Here is an 18,473-nt window from a genome sequence, read left to right on the forward strand (position 1 = left end):
CTGTTTATTAAATAAATCTAGAAATTGCTCAATTAAAATGTTATAATGACTTAATAATAAAATTAAACTGTCATAACCGAACCAAACCAACCAAACTTGCTGATAATGAAAAAATCTTGGACAAAAAGTTAATGCTACCAGCAGAATTCGAATCCGGAACCTTCATCTTATCAGCCCGGCTCGCTAACCACTAGACCACCGAGGCCGATGGCGACAGATCGTATTGTTAGGGTAATTGCGTTCCCTCAGTAAGAAGCCCACAGCTGTCATCGTAGGCTATTCTACCTTTTCTGAGTAAATACCCAGCAAGATCAACATTATCCTTTCCTGATTGACAATAGTGGGGTGTTTATCACTATTTTTTTTAATTTTCAAATAATTAAAAACGAAAAAAAGTTTAATCCGAAATATTCGGTAATCCGAAATGGGTCCGGTCCCAACCATTTCGGACTTAGGGACTCTACCATGGCCGCCTTTAAAGGCGGCCATGACTCTACTGTATCACCTATTGATTATCATTGGGATATCAGATCAGCCTAGGTTACCCATCTTTGGTTTGTTAATTGTGAGAAGGGCGGTTTTTATCCCCGCCATATCTTTTATAATAATGTTTTTTTTATTGGGATTGACTAGACTTAACATCTGTGTGGAATTGTTACTTTAATGAAATGTCATTGGGCTGAGAAAACGATTTGTTTTCAGAGCTACATGTGACCACAACAATCATGTTCTTGTTACACTATACCAAGAAAAAATATAACCTAACCTATAATAGTCAACACTCAACAGCACAACAAAAACAGAAACAGAAACAGAACCAAAAATTTAAAATTGAAGGGGTCTTATCACACAAGTATCGTTTTAATACTGTAATTAACTTGACTGGAGAATTGTTTATTACGCCCCGGGCCCCGGACCTAACAGAAAGTAAAGAGTAATTTAAGTTTTATTTAGAGCTTTAATCCCAACATTTACTTACAATGTCCTTTTGTGTTCTAAGGACATTAAATTTTGCCAAAGATGGATCTTGGAATCTGTAAGTAATTAGGCTTAAGGTTTTTAAAAATTTTATCTTCCTCTATTTTATAAATTGTAGTATGTTATGCTATTTTCAACTTTTCTTTGGTGTAGGGGCCTGTGTAGTTTCAATGTATAATTACAGTTTTCTGTAGGCTAGGACCTACGTAATACCTTTTATTAGGTAGGGTTGCCATATGGTTTTGTACAAAAAGAGGGGATTTTAGCTGGCGGCCCCCACTATAATAGTGGATAAAATGTATCGAGCCAGCAAAATTGTATAACGTACCTAGTAGCAAAAATTTATGACAGAAACTATTGGTCATAAACTTAAACCAAATTATGTCACTGGCATAAGTAAACATGTTTTTGTTATTATTTAAATGGAACTGTCAAAAGACAGTTGTTTCCGCTATTAGCCTAATGACATTTGGTCCAGTGACGTAATTTGTTTATATTTATTAGTTTATACCGTTTCTGTTCAATATTTTTTGTGCTACACAATGTCAATATTAAAACGGTATACATACAAAAATATAAAATTTTGCATCGCTAGTCACATCTCACTAAAAATAACGAATAAACCGAGTAAAGGCAACAAAACACTCTCTGTCTGCTAGGCTTTGGTAGTGAATACGGACATTGACTAGGCCTATGTATACCTAGCCTATACGGATTACGGATACCTTCGGACTGGCCGGCAGACCCAAATTGAAGGACTGGGAGCAATGAAACAGACGATATAGGTAGATAAACTTAAGACGTTACTGGCCAAAGTGAAACAAGGGAATAAAAAAACGTTAGTAGCCTAGAGAGTATGAGTAGTAACATCACTTTTATTGTGAAGAACATAATATCAATGTACTGTGCGTTAGTGAGCATTGGCTGGAGACCTATGAAACTGAATAGTACAATACAGTTGGTGGACTAGTTTTAGCTTCTTCTTTCTGTCGCAGCTACCATAGAAATGGAGGGGCTGCAATTTATATCAATTCTAATATCAATTTTAACGCAATAGATCTATCACGTTTTTTTGAAGAGACGATTTTTGAGGTTGTGGCTATTGAATTAATTTACTTCTCTGCCATTATTCTTAGTAGGCCTATATACCGGCCACCTGATGGTCATATGGATACCTTCCTCGACTTATTTGACCAATGTCTGAACCTCATTACCAGTTTAAATAAGAAGGTTATTGTTGGAGGAGACTTCAACATTGCCCTGAACCTCAATAGGCCTATCACTGGTGACTTCTCCAATGTCTTGCGGAACTATGGACTCTTTCTGACAAATCTACTCCCGACTAGAGGCGACAACTGTTTGGACACTGTAGCTACCAACCTGGATGCGTGGCTCTACAAGGTCTGGGTAACTGAGGCCTTCGTCGCTGACCATAAGGCTGTACTAATGCGGATCACGTGCAATGCGGTAAGTCACCATTCTGATTTTCCTGTGTGGCATAACTCTTGGCAATTGTCCATAAGCTAAAACCCCAGCCCAGATATTTACGGAATGAATTCAACTATTCTTAAATCCATAATCAGCAGTATTGCCTTTCCACTTTGCAGAGTCATAAACATGTGCCTGAATGCTGGAATTTTTCCAACGAGCATGAAAGTCTCACGTACTGTTCCTATTTTTAAGAAAGGCGATGCTTCCAGTATGTCCAGTTACCGTCCTATATCCATTATACCGATGTTAGCTAAAGTTATTGAAACTGCTATGAAGCGGCAGGTAGTAGATTATCTTGAACAGAACAACTTGCTTTCAGACCTGCAACATGGCTTTAGGCAGGGTAGGTCTACGGTTACTGCAGTTTCAGACTTAACAGAGGTAATACAAGACGCTTTTGAAGCTACTGAGTCCGTGGCCTTGACTCTGTGCGATTTAAGTCAAAGGCTTTTGATGTTGTATCTCATCAGATCCTCTTAGATAAGCTGAAGGGTTATGGTTTTGGAGACAAGGCCCTCTCGCCACTTGCTTCGTACCTGGACGAGCGTCATCAAATTATCTCCCTTGGGGGTGCAATGTCCGAGGCACTCAAAGTTGAGCATGGCGTGCCCCAAGGCTTTGTATTGGGGCCGGTTTTATTCCTAGTGGCCATAAACGACCTAGAGTTGGAAGGAAGGGCTTTAAGATTTGCCGATAATACGACTCTCATTACAACTGGAAGAAACCCTAAGGTAGCAGTAGTTTAAGATTCCAAACTCTTGTTTGCGACGGCTAGAGAGTGGTTCAGTCAGAATAGGCTAAAACTTAATGAAAATAAGACACAGAAACTGATCTGCTCTCTGTCACCATCGCTTGAGCAGGTTTCGAGAAATGTGTCACTGCTTGGATTTACTCTTGATTCTAAGTTAACTTGGGGAGACCACATTGATAACATATGCAAGAGGTTAGCGAGGGTCACCTATCTGCTCCGGAAACTCACCAAACTAGTCCCCACGTCTCGTATGGTCTACAGCTATGGGGCCATGCACCTGACTGTCTTAAAATCCTACGGCAGCAAAAGAAGGCTTTGCGAGTCATTACTGGTAGTAGGAGGCACGAACACTATGCCGCTTTTTATAAGGACGGGCATACTGACTGTCTACAATAGTTACATCCTCTCATCTGCAAAATATGTCCATGATAACCTGGGGAAATTCAACAAAAGGAATGATGTGCACAGCCACAATACTAGGTACAAAGGCAAAATTGACATTCCTTTCTGCAGGCTAAGCAAAACCACGGATGCTTTCCCAGTTATGGCCCTAAAGCTCTGCAATAATCTCCCTGACGGAATCAAGCAGCTTGAGGGTAACAAGTTTGCCGCAAATCTTAAGAGCCTCATGAGAGAACAGCCCTACTATGGTTTGAAAGAGTTTTTCGAAGTAAACTTTGATAACACTAGACCATTGTCCACGCCATCTGTGTGACCCGTATAACTCCATCTTGGAAGTTTTGTAAATAGCTTTTGTAAATATGTATATACAAATTATTTTGGACACAGCTTATCCAATGTGTTACTGGTCTCAGGCTAAGAAGAAGGTAATCAAGGTACAAGAGTTGCATTTCTCAGTTATTATAAAATAATAGTGGTTTAGTTACCTTTACTTTCGTCCCAGTTCAATAAAAAGTTGTAATATCTACAACCTGTTGTCTGTTGAAGATAGACTTATTAAAGATTAATCATTAAAGATTAATCTTTAATAAAATCATCCAAACATCTCAAGTTCGTCAGGCAAGTCTATCTTCAACAGACAACCCCCACAGGACGAGTCCATGTCCAAAGAAGGTGCAAGGGTCATGTAATCACAGACGCCGTCGCCCTCAGTGTTCTCCTGCCGGCTCCCGCGACGGTACAAATTAACTGTTCACCACAGGCCTGTGTTCTGTCCACGAGAACCTTTTATTTTAATCAATGTACGTGTGTGTTTATGTCCGTGTCCGTGTTTGTGTAAATATGACAACGTCCAAGCGACCGGCTATGACAAGATACTTCTCGACTTGCTAACGACGTGACCATGACGCAACTAGCGTCGAAACCATGGTTGTAGATATTACAACTTTTTATTGAACTGGGACGAAAGTAAAGGTAACTAAACCACTATTATTTTATATTTGTCTTACCAGTTCAGGGGCAAGCCACAACAATGAGTATTCTCAGTTATTGCATAATGATATTAGCAAACGCAAACATTTATTTTATTCCAAAAGTGCCGTTTTATAATGTAGGCCTATTTTAATAGAGAGTAAAAAAGAGGAGATTTCTCACTTTTTGCAGAAATCCCCCGGAGCTAAATTTTGGACGTCAAAGTCTGGTAATCTCCAGGGAAATCCAGGGATATGGCAACCCTAATATTAGGCAGCCTATAACATGACAACATAAACAAAACTTTAGGTTAGGCTATGTCTCTTATAGAAAGTCTTGTACTGTTCATCTTTATTTGTGAATTTACGTGTCTTAACGCTCCACTCTTTTTATGTAATCAACTCTCTATGTTTTGTCCACTCAAATTTAGACTTATTTAGTAAGTTATTAATGCTGAATTTCATTCTTATAAGTTTAATAACTTACAAGGAATAAATGTAATTTAAGAGTTCAACAATACAAGTTAGTGCTTCACAGAAAACCTGGTTGTATATGTCAACCAAGCTCTATAATTCATTAGACTATCAAAAAATATAAATTCACAGCCAGAAACTGAATTCAAAAATAAAATAAAAAATGTACTCCTTAACGAACGACTCTACAATTGAAAACTTGTTTGATATATGATGGGAAATGTACAACTAAATCGTACAATCGAAATTAATTTCAGTACCGGTATCACTTGATTTTTGTTATTACATACAAAAATACCCCCGCCGCAGCAAACCTGCAAACTAAGCGAATTTCTACTTGTCTGATTAAATTTTTACTAAAATATTTCCATAAATAAAGACATATTTATTCCCAATTTAAATAACATTAGATTTAATTAGTGCTTAGGTTTGCTGCTACGGGGAAGGTAAAAAGTGTTTTTTGACCATACGTCAATAGTATAGGATGAAATAAATAAATTTGCCAAATTTTATCAATATGCATTTACCCGGCGCGCGTTGCTGCGCTTAACAACTGTTATTTTAAATGGTAATTTGTTCTTTACAATGAATAATAAAAGTGTACCTGTATACCAAAAATAAAAATAGCAAATTTTTACTTAGTTGCCAGTGCATAACAATGTTTTTAGTTTTTTTCATTAGGTGAATAAATATATAAAACTTATGTATAAGTTTTTAGGCATACCTACCGTGAGCTTGCAACATACAGCTGTCCGTGTGAAAAGCATGAATTTTCTAAATTTAAACAGACGATAGTCAGGGATTGCCCTAGTGCTTTATAATGGTGATTGCAAAATCAAGACACAAAGAAAATTGTAGGTAGTTGCTTAAATTCAGAGGGTAATTCGGATGAAATCATCAGTATTCTTGGGATTAAGACTATTTCTTCTCTAAACTTATAACTAATAATTTTCGTTTCAATCAATTTTGATGTAATTTTTTAAATTGTCAGTCTGGTAATGTTGCACAGCTTCGGTGGATTTAATTTTTTGCATTAGTATTATAAGAGTTCCTTCTTTTAATGACAGTAATGTGGTGGGTTAATGACGAATTGAGAGGCATTTGAATACCTGAGATAGCAAGCACAATTATTATTCACTTAATAATTTATGTTAGATTGCGTGGGTACAGAACAAAAGATAACAATATTAAGGCATTGCCGTCCCTTTTATTGTTTATAATACTTTGATAAAGTTTTTTTTATATTTACATATTTAATCTTTTAATTATAAAATTAAACTATCATAACTTAACCAAACCAACCAAACTTGCTGATAATGAAAAAATTGAGTCAAAAATATACATATATACATACAGGGTGGCTGAAAAGTAACTTGCACCCCCCTTAACTTTTCAACCATTTGAGATATTTGAAATCTCTTTGTGGCAACCTTCTTAGATATGAGGGGCTACAATAATTATGGTCAATTTTGAAAATTTTGCCCTTAGGGGTAGTGGGGGTAAGGGGTAGCTCAAAATTTTCAAATGACAAGTATAGTCGAATTTTGTATCATTTTACAGGTCTTGACGAAACATAAACATTGTCATAAAGCCAAAATTGGCCCACTAATAACAAAATAGCGCCCTAAAACGTTTCAAATCCAAATAACCATGAGGGTGGCTGAAAATTAACTTGCACCCCCTTTAACTTTTTAACTATTAGAGATATTTGAAATCGGTTTGCGGCAACTAAAGAGTCCTTCTCATCCAATCAGTATATGTGATCTGGAAAGCAAAAAGGGACCTCTTGTCATCGAAGCAAAATTTTCAGTATGGCCGATATAAGTAATTAAGGTCGAAAATGTTGAAATTCAGTGTTTTATAGATTTTTGTACCTCATTTAACATAGAACAGGACAGTATCGGTTAAAATATCCAATTGAAGATGTAAAAGATCAAAATAAATCATTTTGTTAGCCTCTGAACGGTCTTAAGAAAAGGTAACTCTTGTTGCTCAATGTTATTTCGCCATAACAACAAGAGGTCCCATTCCTAATATTCACTTTATAAACAGAATTTAGTGCAAATAATGAATTGTCCTGCATCCTAGTGGAAGTTTCGAGTACTACAACAAAGTCAACAAAGTTTAGTTTACGGAGAAAAGAATATCTCACAGATTTTGCGGTCCCGACAAAAGGTACCTTTTCTTATCTTATTGAGAAATAACATATGGCCGACAAGAGGTCCCTTTTCTGAAATGCGATTTTTACGACATGCTTCGATAAAACAATTATTTAAATTAAAACTACCGTGAGTTATGACAAAAATTGGTATTGCCTCCAAAGAGGCCGTTATAAGTTTTTTTGTATAGGTACCAAAATCGTTTCTTAAATACGAAAAAACTGTTTTTATGAGTATTTGAAATTTTCAAAATAGTTTTTCTTAAAATGACCCTTTTCCATAACAAAATTTCTAAGTCCTATAACTTGAACAAAAAAATCTCAGATGCATGGGACTTGCACCAAGTGATTCGGAATTTAATAAGGAATTCAAATAATCGAAAATTCCCGGCAAGAGGTCTCAATTCGCTTTTCACATCACATATTGATTTAATACTGTTCTCTATATCAGCAGCTAAAGCCAATAATCCAAGATTTAATCTAAATTAGCTCAATAACTCCGGACTAATGTGTAGCCTCTGATGGTAACCCTACCATAACTCTGATGGTGGTGTAGTCCTATTTAGCTATTGTAACCAGGGCCGTATTTAGAATCTATGAGGCCCCTGGCGGCTCTCACCAGAGAGGCTAATATTCTGATTCTTCGAAGGTTGAAACTTTAGAAATAGGAACTTTAGGGTTTATAAATACATTTGGTATTGCTTCAACTGATGAAGTGACCTTTTAAATCCATCAATCTGATCGGAAAAAATACTTAGAAAACTAGTTAATAAATAGGTTTAATTAATTTTTTGAATAATAATATTAGGGGGCTAAGTTCGGGACCAAATATGTTTAAAATTTATTTCTTGTCGAGTCAAAAATGTTGACCTTCGGGCATGGGATCAAAATTGGGTAGTTTTGGAAATGATTAATTTAAAATATATTTATTGATGTACTATAATCAGTCTATACAAGATCTGTAATCACTGCCAAATTGTAGGTGTCTTCTCCGGTCACAGTATAATCTTCAACATCTATTGTTGTTGTGGAGGGGTTATGAACATCTTTTACATTCGCAGCAAAATAGTGAGCATCATACGCGATCGTGGAGACATAATCTTCGTCTTCTGCGATCGTGGCAAAATCATGAATGTCTCATGTAGGCTAGATGTGGAAAACAGTGAACATCTTGTGCAATTGTAGAGACATAATCTTTGACTCCCGCTGTCGCGATAAAATCTTTTGCGATCGCGCATGAATAATGACAACTCCTACGTTAATAACAAAATAGTGTAGATCTTTTGCGGTCGTGCAGATTTCATCAACATCTCCCGCGGTCGCGGTAAAATAGGTTATCAATGATATATAATTTTATCAAGAAAAAATTTTGAGGCCCCCAGCAACAGCCATGTCTGCCGGACCTGATTGTAACCCCATTGACTTTGTACCTACTGTGAACTTTATTTTTAATGTGTGGCACTTACGGCAATAAAGGATTTTATTTTATTTCCCTAGCAGAAAAGAAATATGTTCACAGTTCTCAAGAAAGGTTCTCTTAGTGAGCGCTGAGAAAATAAAATTAAAAAAAATAAAAAAAAATAAAAAAATTTAATGTAAAATTAAAAATTTAAAAATTTGATCATGTGTAAGAAAAAAAAATACAACCTGCCTATAAAAAAGTAAACATAGGACTAAGTTAAATTCCACTTGGCTAACAGGAATAAGCTATACAAATTTGTGATTTAAATTTCATAGGCCTATTCAACTAAATATCTTCAGCAATAGAATATGTATTGTAGACCAGTTAGATTTAACTACGAGTACAAACTCATCAAATTGTCTATTGTTTTATTTTCTCAGATGCTGTCGTTACCCTTATCAAGCAAGTAAGCTCCAGCAAACAGCCTTGCAGTTGCCATTCAATTTAAGGAATTCATTGAAAACTTCAAAATGGAACTTCTCAAGAGGATCATTTGGGAGACGAGCAGAGAATACATTTCAAGACGAATATTCATTTTCTCGTTTGTGGAAGCCTTTCCTTTTCACTATTGGTGTGAGTTCAATTACCGTAGTTATGTTTATATTACCTCAAGAGACTTTTAAAACATACTAAACCTTTGGGTTTTTAGGTTGAGTTTTAAACTCAATTGAAATTAAATTAGTAATGATTGATCTTTTTTCAATAAAATTAAGGCAGGACTAGAGCCTTATGCATAGAATAAGTTTATTGTTTGGCTTTCGGCTAAGACTTTACTCTATGAGTATTTTTTTCTATGAATTGTTGTTATTAGGTTGGTGGTGTGAGTATCACTGGAGCTGCGATCTGGCAATATGAAACTGCTCGGTCAAAAAATCTCCAAACGCGAAAGATATGGGAAAGTTGGGTTACTCCAAAGTATGTAAGTTAAAATACATTATTTAGACTCTAGAGAATCAGGCCTGTATATAACTAATACTGTTCATAAAATGTTTTTTAATATACTAAGAAAAATGTTTTAAAATGTGTCGCCCTCTAGCAAATAATAGATTAGTGGGTGATAGGGTAAAGCGACAACAGGACTGAATCTGACCTGGGCCAGCCTGAGCCGCCCCCTGGGGTAGTCATGCGGCATTTTTCAGGGTGCGGCATTAGGACTGAATGGAATCTCCCCGTTCTCCCTGCCTAATTCACATCACCCTACCCCCTGACACATAGTGAACTAGTGGGATAGTGAATGGATCGGCTCATGGAATCGTTCACGGAAATATTTACTCCGTGTAGATTTGTCAGCACTTGCTTTTATTAAAATAATTTTAACCGGTATAATTGCCATTTTATATAATAACAATTTTATAGTAAATAATTCTATTGTCTAAACCTAAAGGTTAGGATAGGACATTTCTTTCTTGATCTGAAAAATTATGCCGCACAGTTATGTTTGATCTCTATGTTTGAAAACACGATGCAGCAATTCTATGAACGACCATGAGGCGATCCGTTCCCAGCGACCTAGTGAACGACTCCATTAGGTGATCAGTTCTCTTGCCTGTATGTATCTGGCCGCGGGAGAACGGGGAAAAAACGACACGGTGAGGGAGATTTCTCGTAGTCCTATTGTCTCACCCCTGAAATTGTTCGCATGTCTGTCCATGTGGAATTAGGCCGGACCAGGTCAAATTCAGTCATGTTGTCACACCATCGGGTAATAGTTATGGCTTCTGTAAAAATATTTATTGTGTAATAATAATTATGAAAATAGGGTTTCAAGATACATCTGTTGAATTGAACGGTCCTGAAATCAAATTTATTCTGTATTTAATATACCTTCAACCATCAAACCATAGATTTTTTTTTTCAATTTGCATGATTGTGTCAACTAAGATAGTGCAATATTACTCAGGGCAGGAGCTATTGGTCAGCCAAGAGGGTTTGGCATTAAATTGTTAGCCTTCTTTCACACCAGCGCGGTGCGGGAAGGTCCCGCACCGGACGAAGCTGTTTAGACTATCGAATCATATGGGAGCTTTCACACCAGTGCGGGTTGACCCGGACAGACCTAAACCTCTGTCCGTGTTGAAAAATCACCCGCACGAACCTAAACTTCCAATGCGGGTCGAAACCGCATGAATAGTTTTTAGATTATGGGTTCTTATGTACGCTTTCACGCTTGCGCGGGACGGGCTGGTTTTGTCCGCACATGAATCAGTAGTTTTGACAGTCTATGCCTATCAGTGGTTGAGTGTGGTTGATTTTGTTGTACCTACTCTTGTTAATAGGCAAGTTTGTTGTTCTTGGTATTGAGGTTGAAATTTATATAGAGCTTATTAGTTTGGTCAAGCTTTATATTTTGGTTTAGTTTGAAGGTCAGCGTGTAGGACGAGACCCCCACTGCAGCAAACCATCTTTCATTTGCATGTTTAAATTTTTACAAACGATTTTATTAAACATGCCTGATTTATTTAATATAAAAACATTTGGTTTAACGAGCACTTACACGTTCTTCTAAATATATGGAAGGAAATGAATTGTTGTTTAAGCTAAAACCACCTACAAATATGTGCATAAAAATATCAACTATATATCAGTGAGTCATGGTACATATTTGAGACCATGTTTGAAGTGCGAGATTCATCCCAAAGCTGTCACCATAACTTTTAAAAAGACAAGAAATTGACATTTTTACACACAAGGCATCGATCCAATTAGGTTATTTAGCAAGGGGGCACTGTATTTTATTTTCGGATACAACAAGTAGCATAACCACCTTACTTTTATTTATTTGAATGAAATGCATCCAAAAATCACAAAGTTTCAGCCTGGAAACGCCCAAATCCGGGCAGCTAGTGTGAAAGGGCCTTGCGGGTCGCCCCGCATCGACGGTGTGGGACGGTGCCGCACCGTGCTGGTGTTTTTTTTTTTTTTTTTTTTTTTTTTTTTTTAACAGAGGGCCAGGCTTACAAGTTACCATGGGATTGCATCGCAGCTAGAACAGCTTATTGTGCACCCTCGTTCACAGATCCTCATTCTCCATCAAATCCCAGGTCCTTGGTGAACCGTGAGAGCCTTTTGACTATGGTGACCTGTTCTTCCCTTTGATCTCCCATCAATAGGCCAAGGGATCTCATACGCAGACCTTGTAGGGTTGGGCACATAAATATACCTTCACAGCTTTCGCCGTAGCGAGATTTCCCTGAAAGGACTCAGCTCCTGAACTTGCTTGACCAGCCAATCCTTTGTGGCTGCGTCAGCACAGCCTCCACCTTTCTTCCTGGAGGCTTCATTAGAGTCAGCTTTGGGGGTACCACCCTTGCCCTGCTTTTTCCCAGCATCCTAGTTCCCGGAGGAACTGGCTTTGCAGGCAGCAGAGTTAGGGTGCTTGGCAGCCCACACCAGCCTCCTCTCACTTCTGGATAGCACCTTTTCGCCTTTGGCTAAAGCATCAGCTATCCTCCGTCTTTACAACTCACCCCTGGAAAGTCGTTTTTCGTACGAGGGATCTCATACGCAGACCTTGTAGGGCTGGGCACATAAATATACCTTCACAGCTTTCACAAGGTCTCTGGCTGGGGCAAGCGGTAGCGAGATTTCCCTGAAAGGACTCAGCTCCTGAACTTGCTTGACCAGCCAATCCTTTGTGGCTGCGTCAGCACAGCCTCCACCTTTCTTCCTGGAGGCTTCATTAGAGTCAGCTTTGGGGGTACCACCCTTGCTCTGCTTTTTCCCAGCATCCTAGTTCCCGGAGGAACTGGCTTTGCAGGCAGCAGAGTTAGGGTGCTTGGCAGCCCACACCAGCCTCCTCTCACTTCTGGATAGCACCTTTTCGCCTTTGGCTTAAGCATCCGCTATCCTCCATCTTTGCAACTCGCCCCTGGAAAGTCGTTTTTCGTTCCTTTCCGGTTTCTGCGAGCTTGTCGTCATCGTCAGATTTCAGTAGACCTTCCTCCTCCATTTGGGTCAGATTGTCTACATTGTTCTCACGAATACCGGGTATTTAAGTCCACCTCCCCAGTGACCCGATTAGAGAGGTAAGGGGTGCGTACGACTGGGTTACCCCTGGTTCCCAGAAGGCTCCGTTAAGACACTGAATATTAGGCCCCCAGTGCCACAAGACTCTTGGTACGGATCGCATTACACCTTAGTCTGGGGCCCCCCTCACTTGGTTCTGTAGGTGGACCAACACCCAGTGGCAGAAGGTAGCTCTCCGCAGCTAACAAGTGAGAGTTGGGGTTTAGGTTGTGGCCAATCTGCCGAACCAACCCCGCATGCGAGGTTTGGCCGGAACGGCGCGAAATTTTCTCCCACTCACTAAACCCCCATACCTTCCCCGCGCTGGTGTGAAAGAAGGCTTATGTTACAAAGGATAATCAGAAAGTAAGTTTGAAGGTTTCTAACTAACGCTTCTAGGCACGCGCCTACCATACTTTCAGATACAGACGTGTGTCCCCTCCTCAGTGACTGTCCAGCTGTCACAGAGGAAGTGTCTTGGTGCTACCTATTGTTGCAATATTCAAGTTGAAAATGTGCGTTGCAATCGCCCTTGCATTTGTAAGATGTGTCAACTGGTAGTAATAAAATTGTTTTATGTAAAGTATTTTTTAAGTAAAAAAAACTGGTGGGATTCAAAATTCAAACTGCAACTAATGAAGTGAAATGTTTGTCCAACAGTGGATTCTCAGTTGGAAATTTTAACTCTAAAAAGCTATATTGTTGTCTTACTAAAATCAAAATCCAAGATGTTGCTTGAAGGTATTATTTTTATATATACAGTAGAACCCCAGTTAACCTAAATAAAGGGGGGAGAGCCGTTTCGGATAACCAATTTTTTGGTTAACCCGTCATATTTGCTAAAAATAGCCTATTTATTACCTTGGTGTGTAGCAAAAATTAATTTAAAACAATTTTTATAATACTACAGTGTTTTATTTCAGCTGCAGTTTTTTTTAATGGGTTAGATAATACTTTAAATTAAACAACTGATGTTACTGAAGCATTTTGCTTTACATATTACTAATATTTTGGCCCTGTATTATTTTATGGAACCGTTACGGTTAACCCGGGTTTCGGTTAACCCAAATTTGGTTAACCGGGGTTCTACTGTATTCACATTTATTATATTTTCTAGGGTCAGTTTCGCCAGCATATGCACATGTGGTGGAACAGTCTGAGTGCAGGAGACAAGGTTTTTGCCCCGATCTGTTTCCTAAATGTGTTGGTATACCTGGCGTGGAGGGTTCCTGCTTGGCAGCCTGTCATGATGCTTTACTTCACGTCAGGCCTTGCAAAAGGTCAGTCAACATGTACTGTATTTTCAGTTGCTATACTCTATTGTCAGTAACACTATATAATATCACTTTGAGGTTAAAGACGTAACATAGAGCACAAGGGACTTGTTAGGATAGTAGGCTTTCCTGAATGGAAAGAGAATAGGCCTACTGATAAAAGGTAGGCCTACTGATAAAAGGTAGGCCTAATGTAAAACCAATTTAATATGTCTGTATGATTGTAGGAGCTGTGTGCTGGCCTATGCTGCTCTCAACATTCAGTCATTACAATATTTTTCACCTCGGTACAAACATGTTCGTCCTTCACAGTTTTTCCGAAGGTAAGTTAATTTTAAGTTTTATTATATTTTATTCAAGTGCTAGTAGCAACAGCTTCACAACTGAGTAGAGTGAGAACTGAGTTACGATATTTATAAAATGGTTAAAGGCTTAAGCCATCATCATCACCATATTCTTTATTTCATAAAATATACATTTTGGTACATGAAATAGGGTCTAGTTGTCTTATCTAAATTGCTTCACCTGCCTTCTGATGTGTGCGCTCGGTGCCCAAATGCCGTTTAACCTATTAATATTTTACTACAAAACACACTTTATTATAGTTTCCTTATAGCAGCCAGCGAACCTAGGTACTCGTTAAACTTAATCCTATTTAAATAGATTTAATTGAAAATCACTTCAGACAAATAGAAATTCGCTTGGTCAGCAGGTTTGCTGCAGCAGGGGTATTATTTACTATTTTCTTGTTTTTACACCAGAATTTTAATCACATGGATTTCATGTTGTGTTCATAGGACTACTTTACTCAGTGGCGGATTACCCATTAGGCACGATATGCAACTGCCAAGGGGCGCAGTCTCAGGGGGCCGCCGACAGAAAAATAAAAATAAAATTGTTGTAAAAATAGTTTGAAAAAGCTTAAAAAATAACAAATTTAAAGCCAGTTTCTTAAAATTTCCTTGGGGAAGCCCCTCAGACCCCCTGGTAGATCTTGCCACCCCAGTTAAAAGATCGAAATGACGCCCATGGGGGCCCAAGTTTACATGTGCCTTGGCCGCTGAGGTCATAACCCCCCACTTGCTTTATTGTATAACTCCAACAATCCGGATCAAATGAGAAGCGAACACACATTTAAAAAATGGATATAATATAGAAACTCTGATATCTGATCTCAGCATAACAACACCTCAAACTGGTTCATCTACATGTTGGACCTGGGAGTTCTAAGTAAATAATTCAAGCATTTGTCTGGCTTTCTCAACAGAAAAACCTAGTTTTTCCGATTGCAAATATCGGTCAAAAACTGTTCATTTTACTGCTACGGGTCCTTGATATTTTGATCCAAAGTGAAACAGACATTCTATTTCATAAATACTTTTGGATCTATCGATCTTTGGATCAACCTATCTCCAATATAAACGTTGGATCAAACGATTTTGGATCATTTGAAATACTCCCAAGACCTTGTATCTGCTACTTGTTTAAATTACTGAATCACTTTTCACCTAAAATATTAAAGGTTATAGTAGGTTTTCAAGCTTAATGGAGGTTATTCGTCATTGCAGGAGCTGTCAGTTCTCTAGGTAAGGAACAGTTTGTGGCTTTCTACCTGTCTGCAGGGATGGTATCCTCATTCACTAGTTACCTGTACAGAGCTGCGCTGCGAAGTCCTGTTACCTCACTAGGAGCTGTGAGTATCACCATATCACCAATATAGATAAATATACCAACTATAGGTACTATATTCGTCGCTCACTGTCCTGTACAAAACTTCAGTCAATCATGTAAAAAGCAAATTACTTTGCGACACTTGTCCATCCTAAAGACATCAGGACTCACTAGACATTCCTCACCTTTTACTTTTTTATAATTTTTTTACAAATAGTTATGTAGTTATAATTTTAATATAAGTATTGTATTAACATGAGCTAAATTTAGATCAATGTTCATATCTCCCAGATGTTGAGTTTTGGAAAACAAGTTTATCAAATACAAATTACTTTTGGATATTTTTAGACTTGTACAAGAACTTTTAAACAATATTATAAACTGTGTAGTGTGTAATTAGAAAAATAATGATAACTCAATCAATTATTGTGTGCTATTGAAAATACAGATGCACTAAGTGTACAGTGTCTACATGTTAGGGGAGCGAGTTGGTAAAGTGGTAGAGCTGGACTTTGGTCCCCGAGGTCCCAGGTTCAAATCCCCGCAATCATCAATTGCATTTATCTCGTTGATGATTCTGTGACTCCCTTTATACCTAGCCTGAAGTGGAAAACCGTTTTGGGCTAGAACCTAGAGAAATAAAAATATAATAAGTGTCTGCATGTTTGCTTCAGTCAGGTGCTGTGATGGGAGTCTTGGCGTATGTTTGCTCTAGACATCCCAACTCTAAATTAGCGGTTATATTTCTACCCCAATATCCATTTGAAGCCAGTACGGTAAGATTTATAATTACTTCTCATTTTATTCAATCATTCAACCAAACTGTTGGTTTTCTTGTTTTCCTTTTCATGTTTAATTAATAACACCTTAAGTATATTTCATCACTAGTGCGTAAAGTGACTCTTTTCGACTCTAGGTCAAGTTTTATGTTTGAGAGGAAGCTGAGGATTGTGAGGAAACTTTTTTTTCGTGTGATGAAATATACTTACCATCATATTGCATTAAATATTAACAAACTAAACTAGAAAAAAGTACTTTTCATGGAGAGATAACCTCAAAAACGACTTACAGCTTATTTTCAATTATTTTGTCCATTACGATTTTGTTACTGTACATTATACCATCGATATGTGGAACTATTGACAAAAAGCAACAATAAGCTATTCCCTAGGGAGGAAAACGCTACTTTAGACCTGCAACACATGTATTAAAAATGCCTGTTTTTGCTGCAGTATGACAAAAAATACATTATAGCTTAAATTCATATTTACCTCTTAAAAACTTTATTTCTTCTTATTTTTGTCATCAGAACTACAGTAATAGCTTATTTTCCTATATGGGAAATTTGCTCAAATAAAAAAAGATCCAGCAAATAAATTGAAGTTGTGACTATTTCCCCTAGAACTTGCAATAGTTGCAATATTGGTTCAGATCGCCTATCGCAGCCTAGTATTTTTTACTGTGTCATTTGGTAGAGTGTCTTAGCACTAAGAGTATTAAATATTTTAGATTTAAGCTTGTTCAGCTGTATTTCTCATATAAATGTTGTTCTCCAGGGTCTGAAAGCTATCATGTGTATGGACACTGTGGGCTGCATAGCAAGATGGTCGTATCTAGATCATGCAGCCCATCTTGGAGGTTCACTTTTCGGAGTGTAAGTAAATTGGCTAATTTTTCTCTAATGTTTTGTCCGTAACTTACCAGCCATAATTCAACCCTAATATCATTTGAAACCTAATGATCAGAGAACCTTTATTTTGCATAAAAAGGTGTTTTGGCTGTTAAAAACCATATCTAAAGATAAGTGAGTCGAGATAACAAAATTTATAACTATGTTAAAAATGACGTGTTTGTCAGATTTCTCAAACAATAAAAAATAAATTAACTATATTAGAATATTACACCAAGTTATTTGTACCTGAGAACACTGCATGATTTTATTACATTATTTTGTTCTGCCACTGGTTGGAAATTCTTAGTTCAGAATTACTTTATTGTTTGTCTATCTTCAATATGTTAATTGACTTTGAATGCTTTGATATTATTTTGTTTAGTAGTAACCATTCTCAGTATTTATTTGTATACTGTCTGGTAGCATTTAGAGGTACAAAGTTCCATTTGTAAGTTCCTAGCGATTCATTACAATCCAATTGTTTTGTTAATTTAGTTTGGACCCGACACATTGAATATTAATCATCTTTATTTTGTGTTTTTTCAGGTTTTGGCACATATTTGGATATGAATACATTTGGAAAAAGAGGGAACCGTTGGTGACGGCCTGGCATAAACTAAGAGGACCACTCTGATTGTTATAATATTGTTACATTTTTGCTGATTAAAATTTATTTTTTATTTAAGTAAAGTGTTTTTAGTATTACACATTATTTGTAATAAACATAATAGACACTCTAGAAAGCATAATACTACAGTAGTGCAGCTTTACACCAAAAATATAATAACACCATATGATCTTAAGAGTCTTCCTTAGTGGAAGCCATGTTGGATTTCTTCCCCATAAGAACAATGTTAACTTTGGGTCCAAATATCTCATCAGCAAATTATTGTCATATAATTATGGATAAGGAGTTAAATTTAAGGAATTGCGGTCCTCTAGAGATTGACGTTTTTTATTTCACAATTTTTAATTTTTATAATGAATAATTGATTATTAATTAGCTTAAAATTAAGCTAATTATTGAAAGGAAATGAAAATGGATTTTCGAAATTCAAAAACCTCAGTCACGAGTCTATTATGTCAAAAATACAAATTATAAATTTCAAAGCTATATCTTAACAAATAACGCCGTTACGTGTCCACAAATGATGTAATGTTTAACAT

At 37.2% G+C, this 18,473-nt stretch overlaps 1 protein-coding gene across 1 annotated transcript; it reads left to right on the plus strand.

Moving 5' to 3' along the window:
• Positions 1-786: 786 nt before the first annotated feature.
• LOC128993390 (presenilins-associated rhomboid-like protein, mitochondrial) lies at positions 787-17,996 on the plus strand. The gene is made up of 9 exons (XM_054417268.1): positions 787-1,036; positions 9,065-9,257; positions 9,496-9,603; positions 13,807-13,969; positions 14,191-14,286; positions 15,532-15,656; positions 16,309-16,410; positions 17,191-17,288; positions 17,853-17,996. Exons 1-9 carry the CDS (start codon positions 981-983, stop codon positions 17,938-17,940), a joined length of 1,029 nt encoding a protein of 342 aa, XP_054273243.1. The 5' UTR covers positions 787-980; the 3' UTR covers positions 17,941-17,996.
• Positions 17,997-18,473: the final 477 nt, after the last annotated feature.

This window comes from Macrosteles quadrilineatus, unplaced genomic scaffold (assembly GCF_028750875.1).
Source record: "Macrosteles quadrilineatus isolate MER2022 unplaced genomic scaffold, UCM_ALF_1.0 Scaffold_4__1_contigs__length_99947679, whole genome shotgun sequence".
NCBI lineage: Eukaryota > Metazoa > Arthropoda > Insecta > Hemiptera > Cicadellidae > Macrosteles > Macrosteles quadrilineatus.

Coding starts and splice junctions, on each gene's coding strand:
- LOC128993390 (XM_054417268.1), top strand. CDS start 981: ATGTCCTTTTGTGTTCTAAGGACATTAAATTTTGCCAAAGATGGATCT. Junction 9,604..13,806: donor GTTGGGTTACTCCAAAGTAT/GTAAGTTAAAAT, acceptor TATATTTTCTAG/GGTCAGTTTCGCCAGCATAT. Junction 16,411..17,190: donor ATCCATTTGAAGCCAGTACG/GTAAGATTTATA, acceptor GTTGTTCTCCAG/GGTCTGAAAGCTATCATGTG.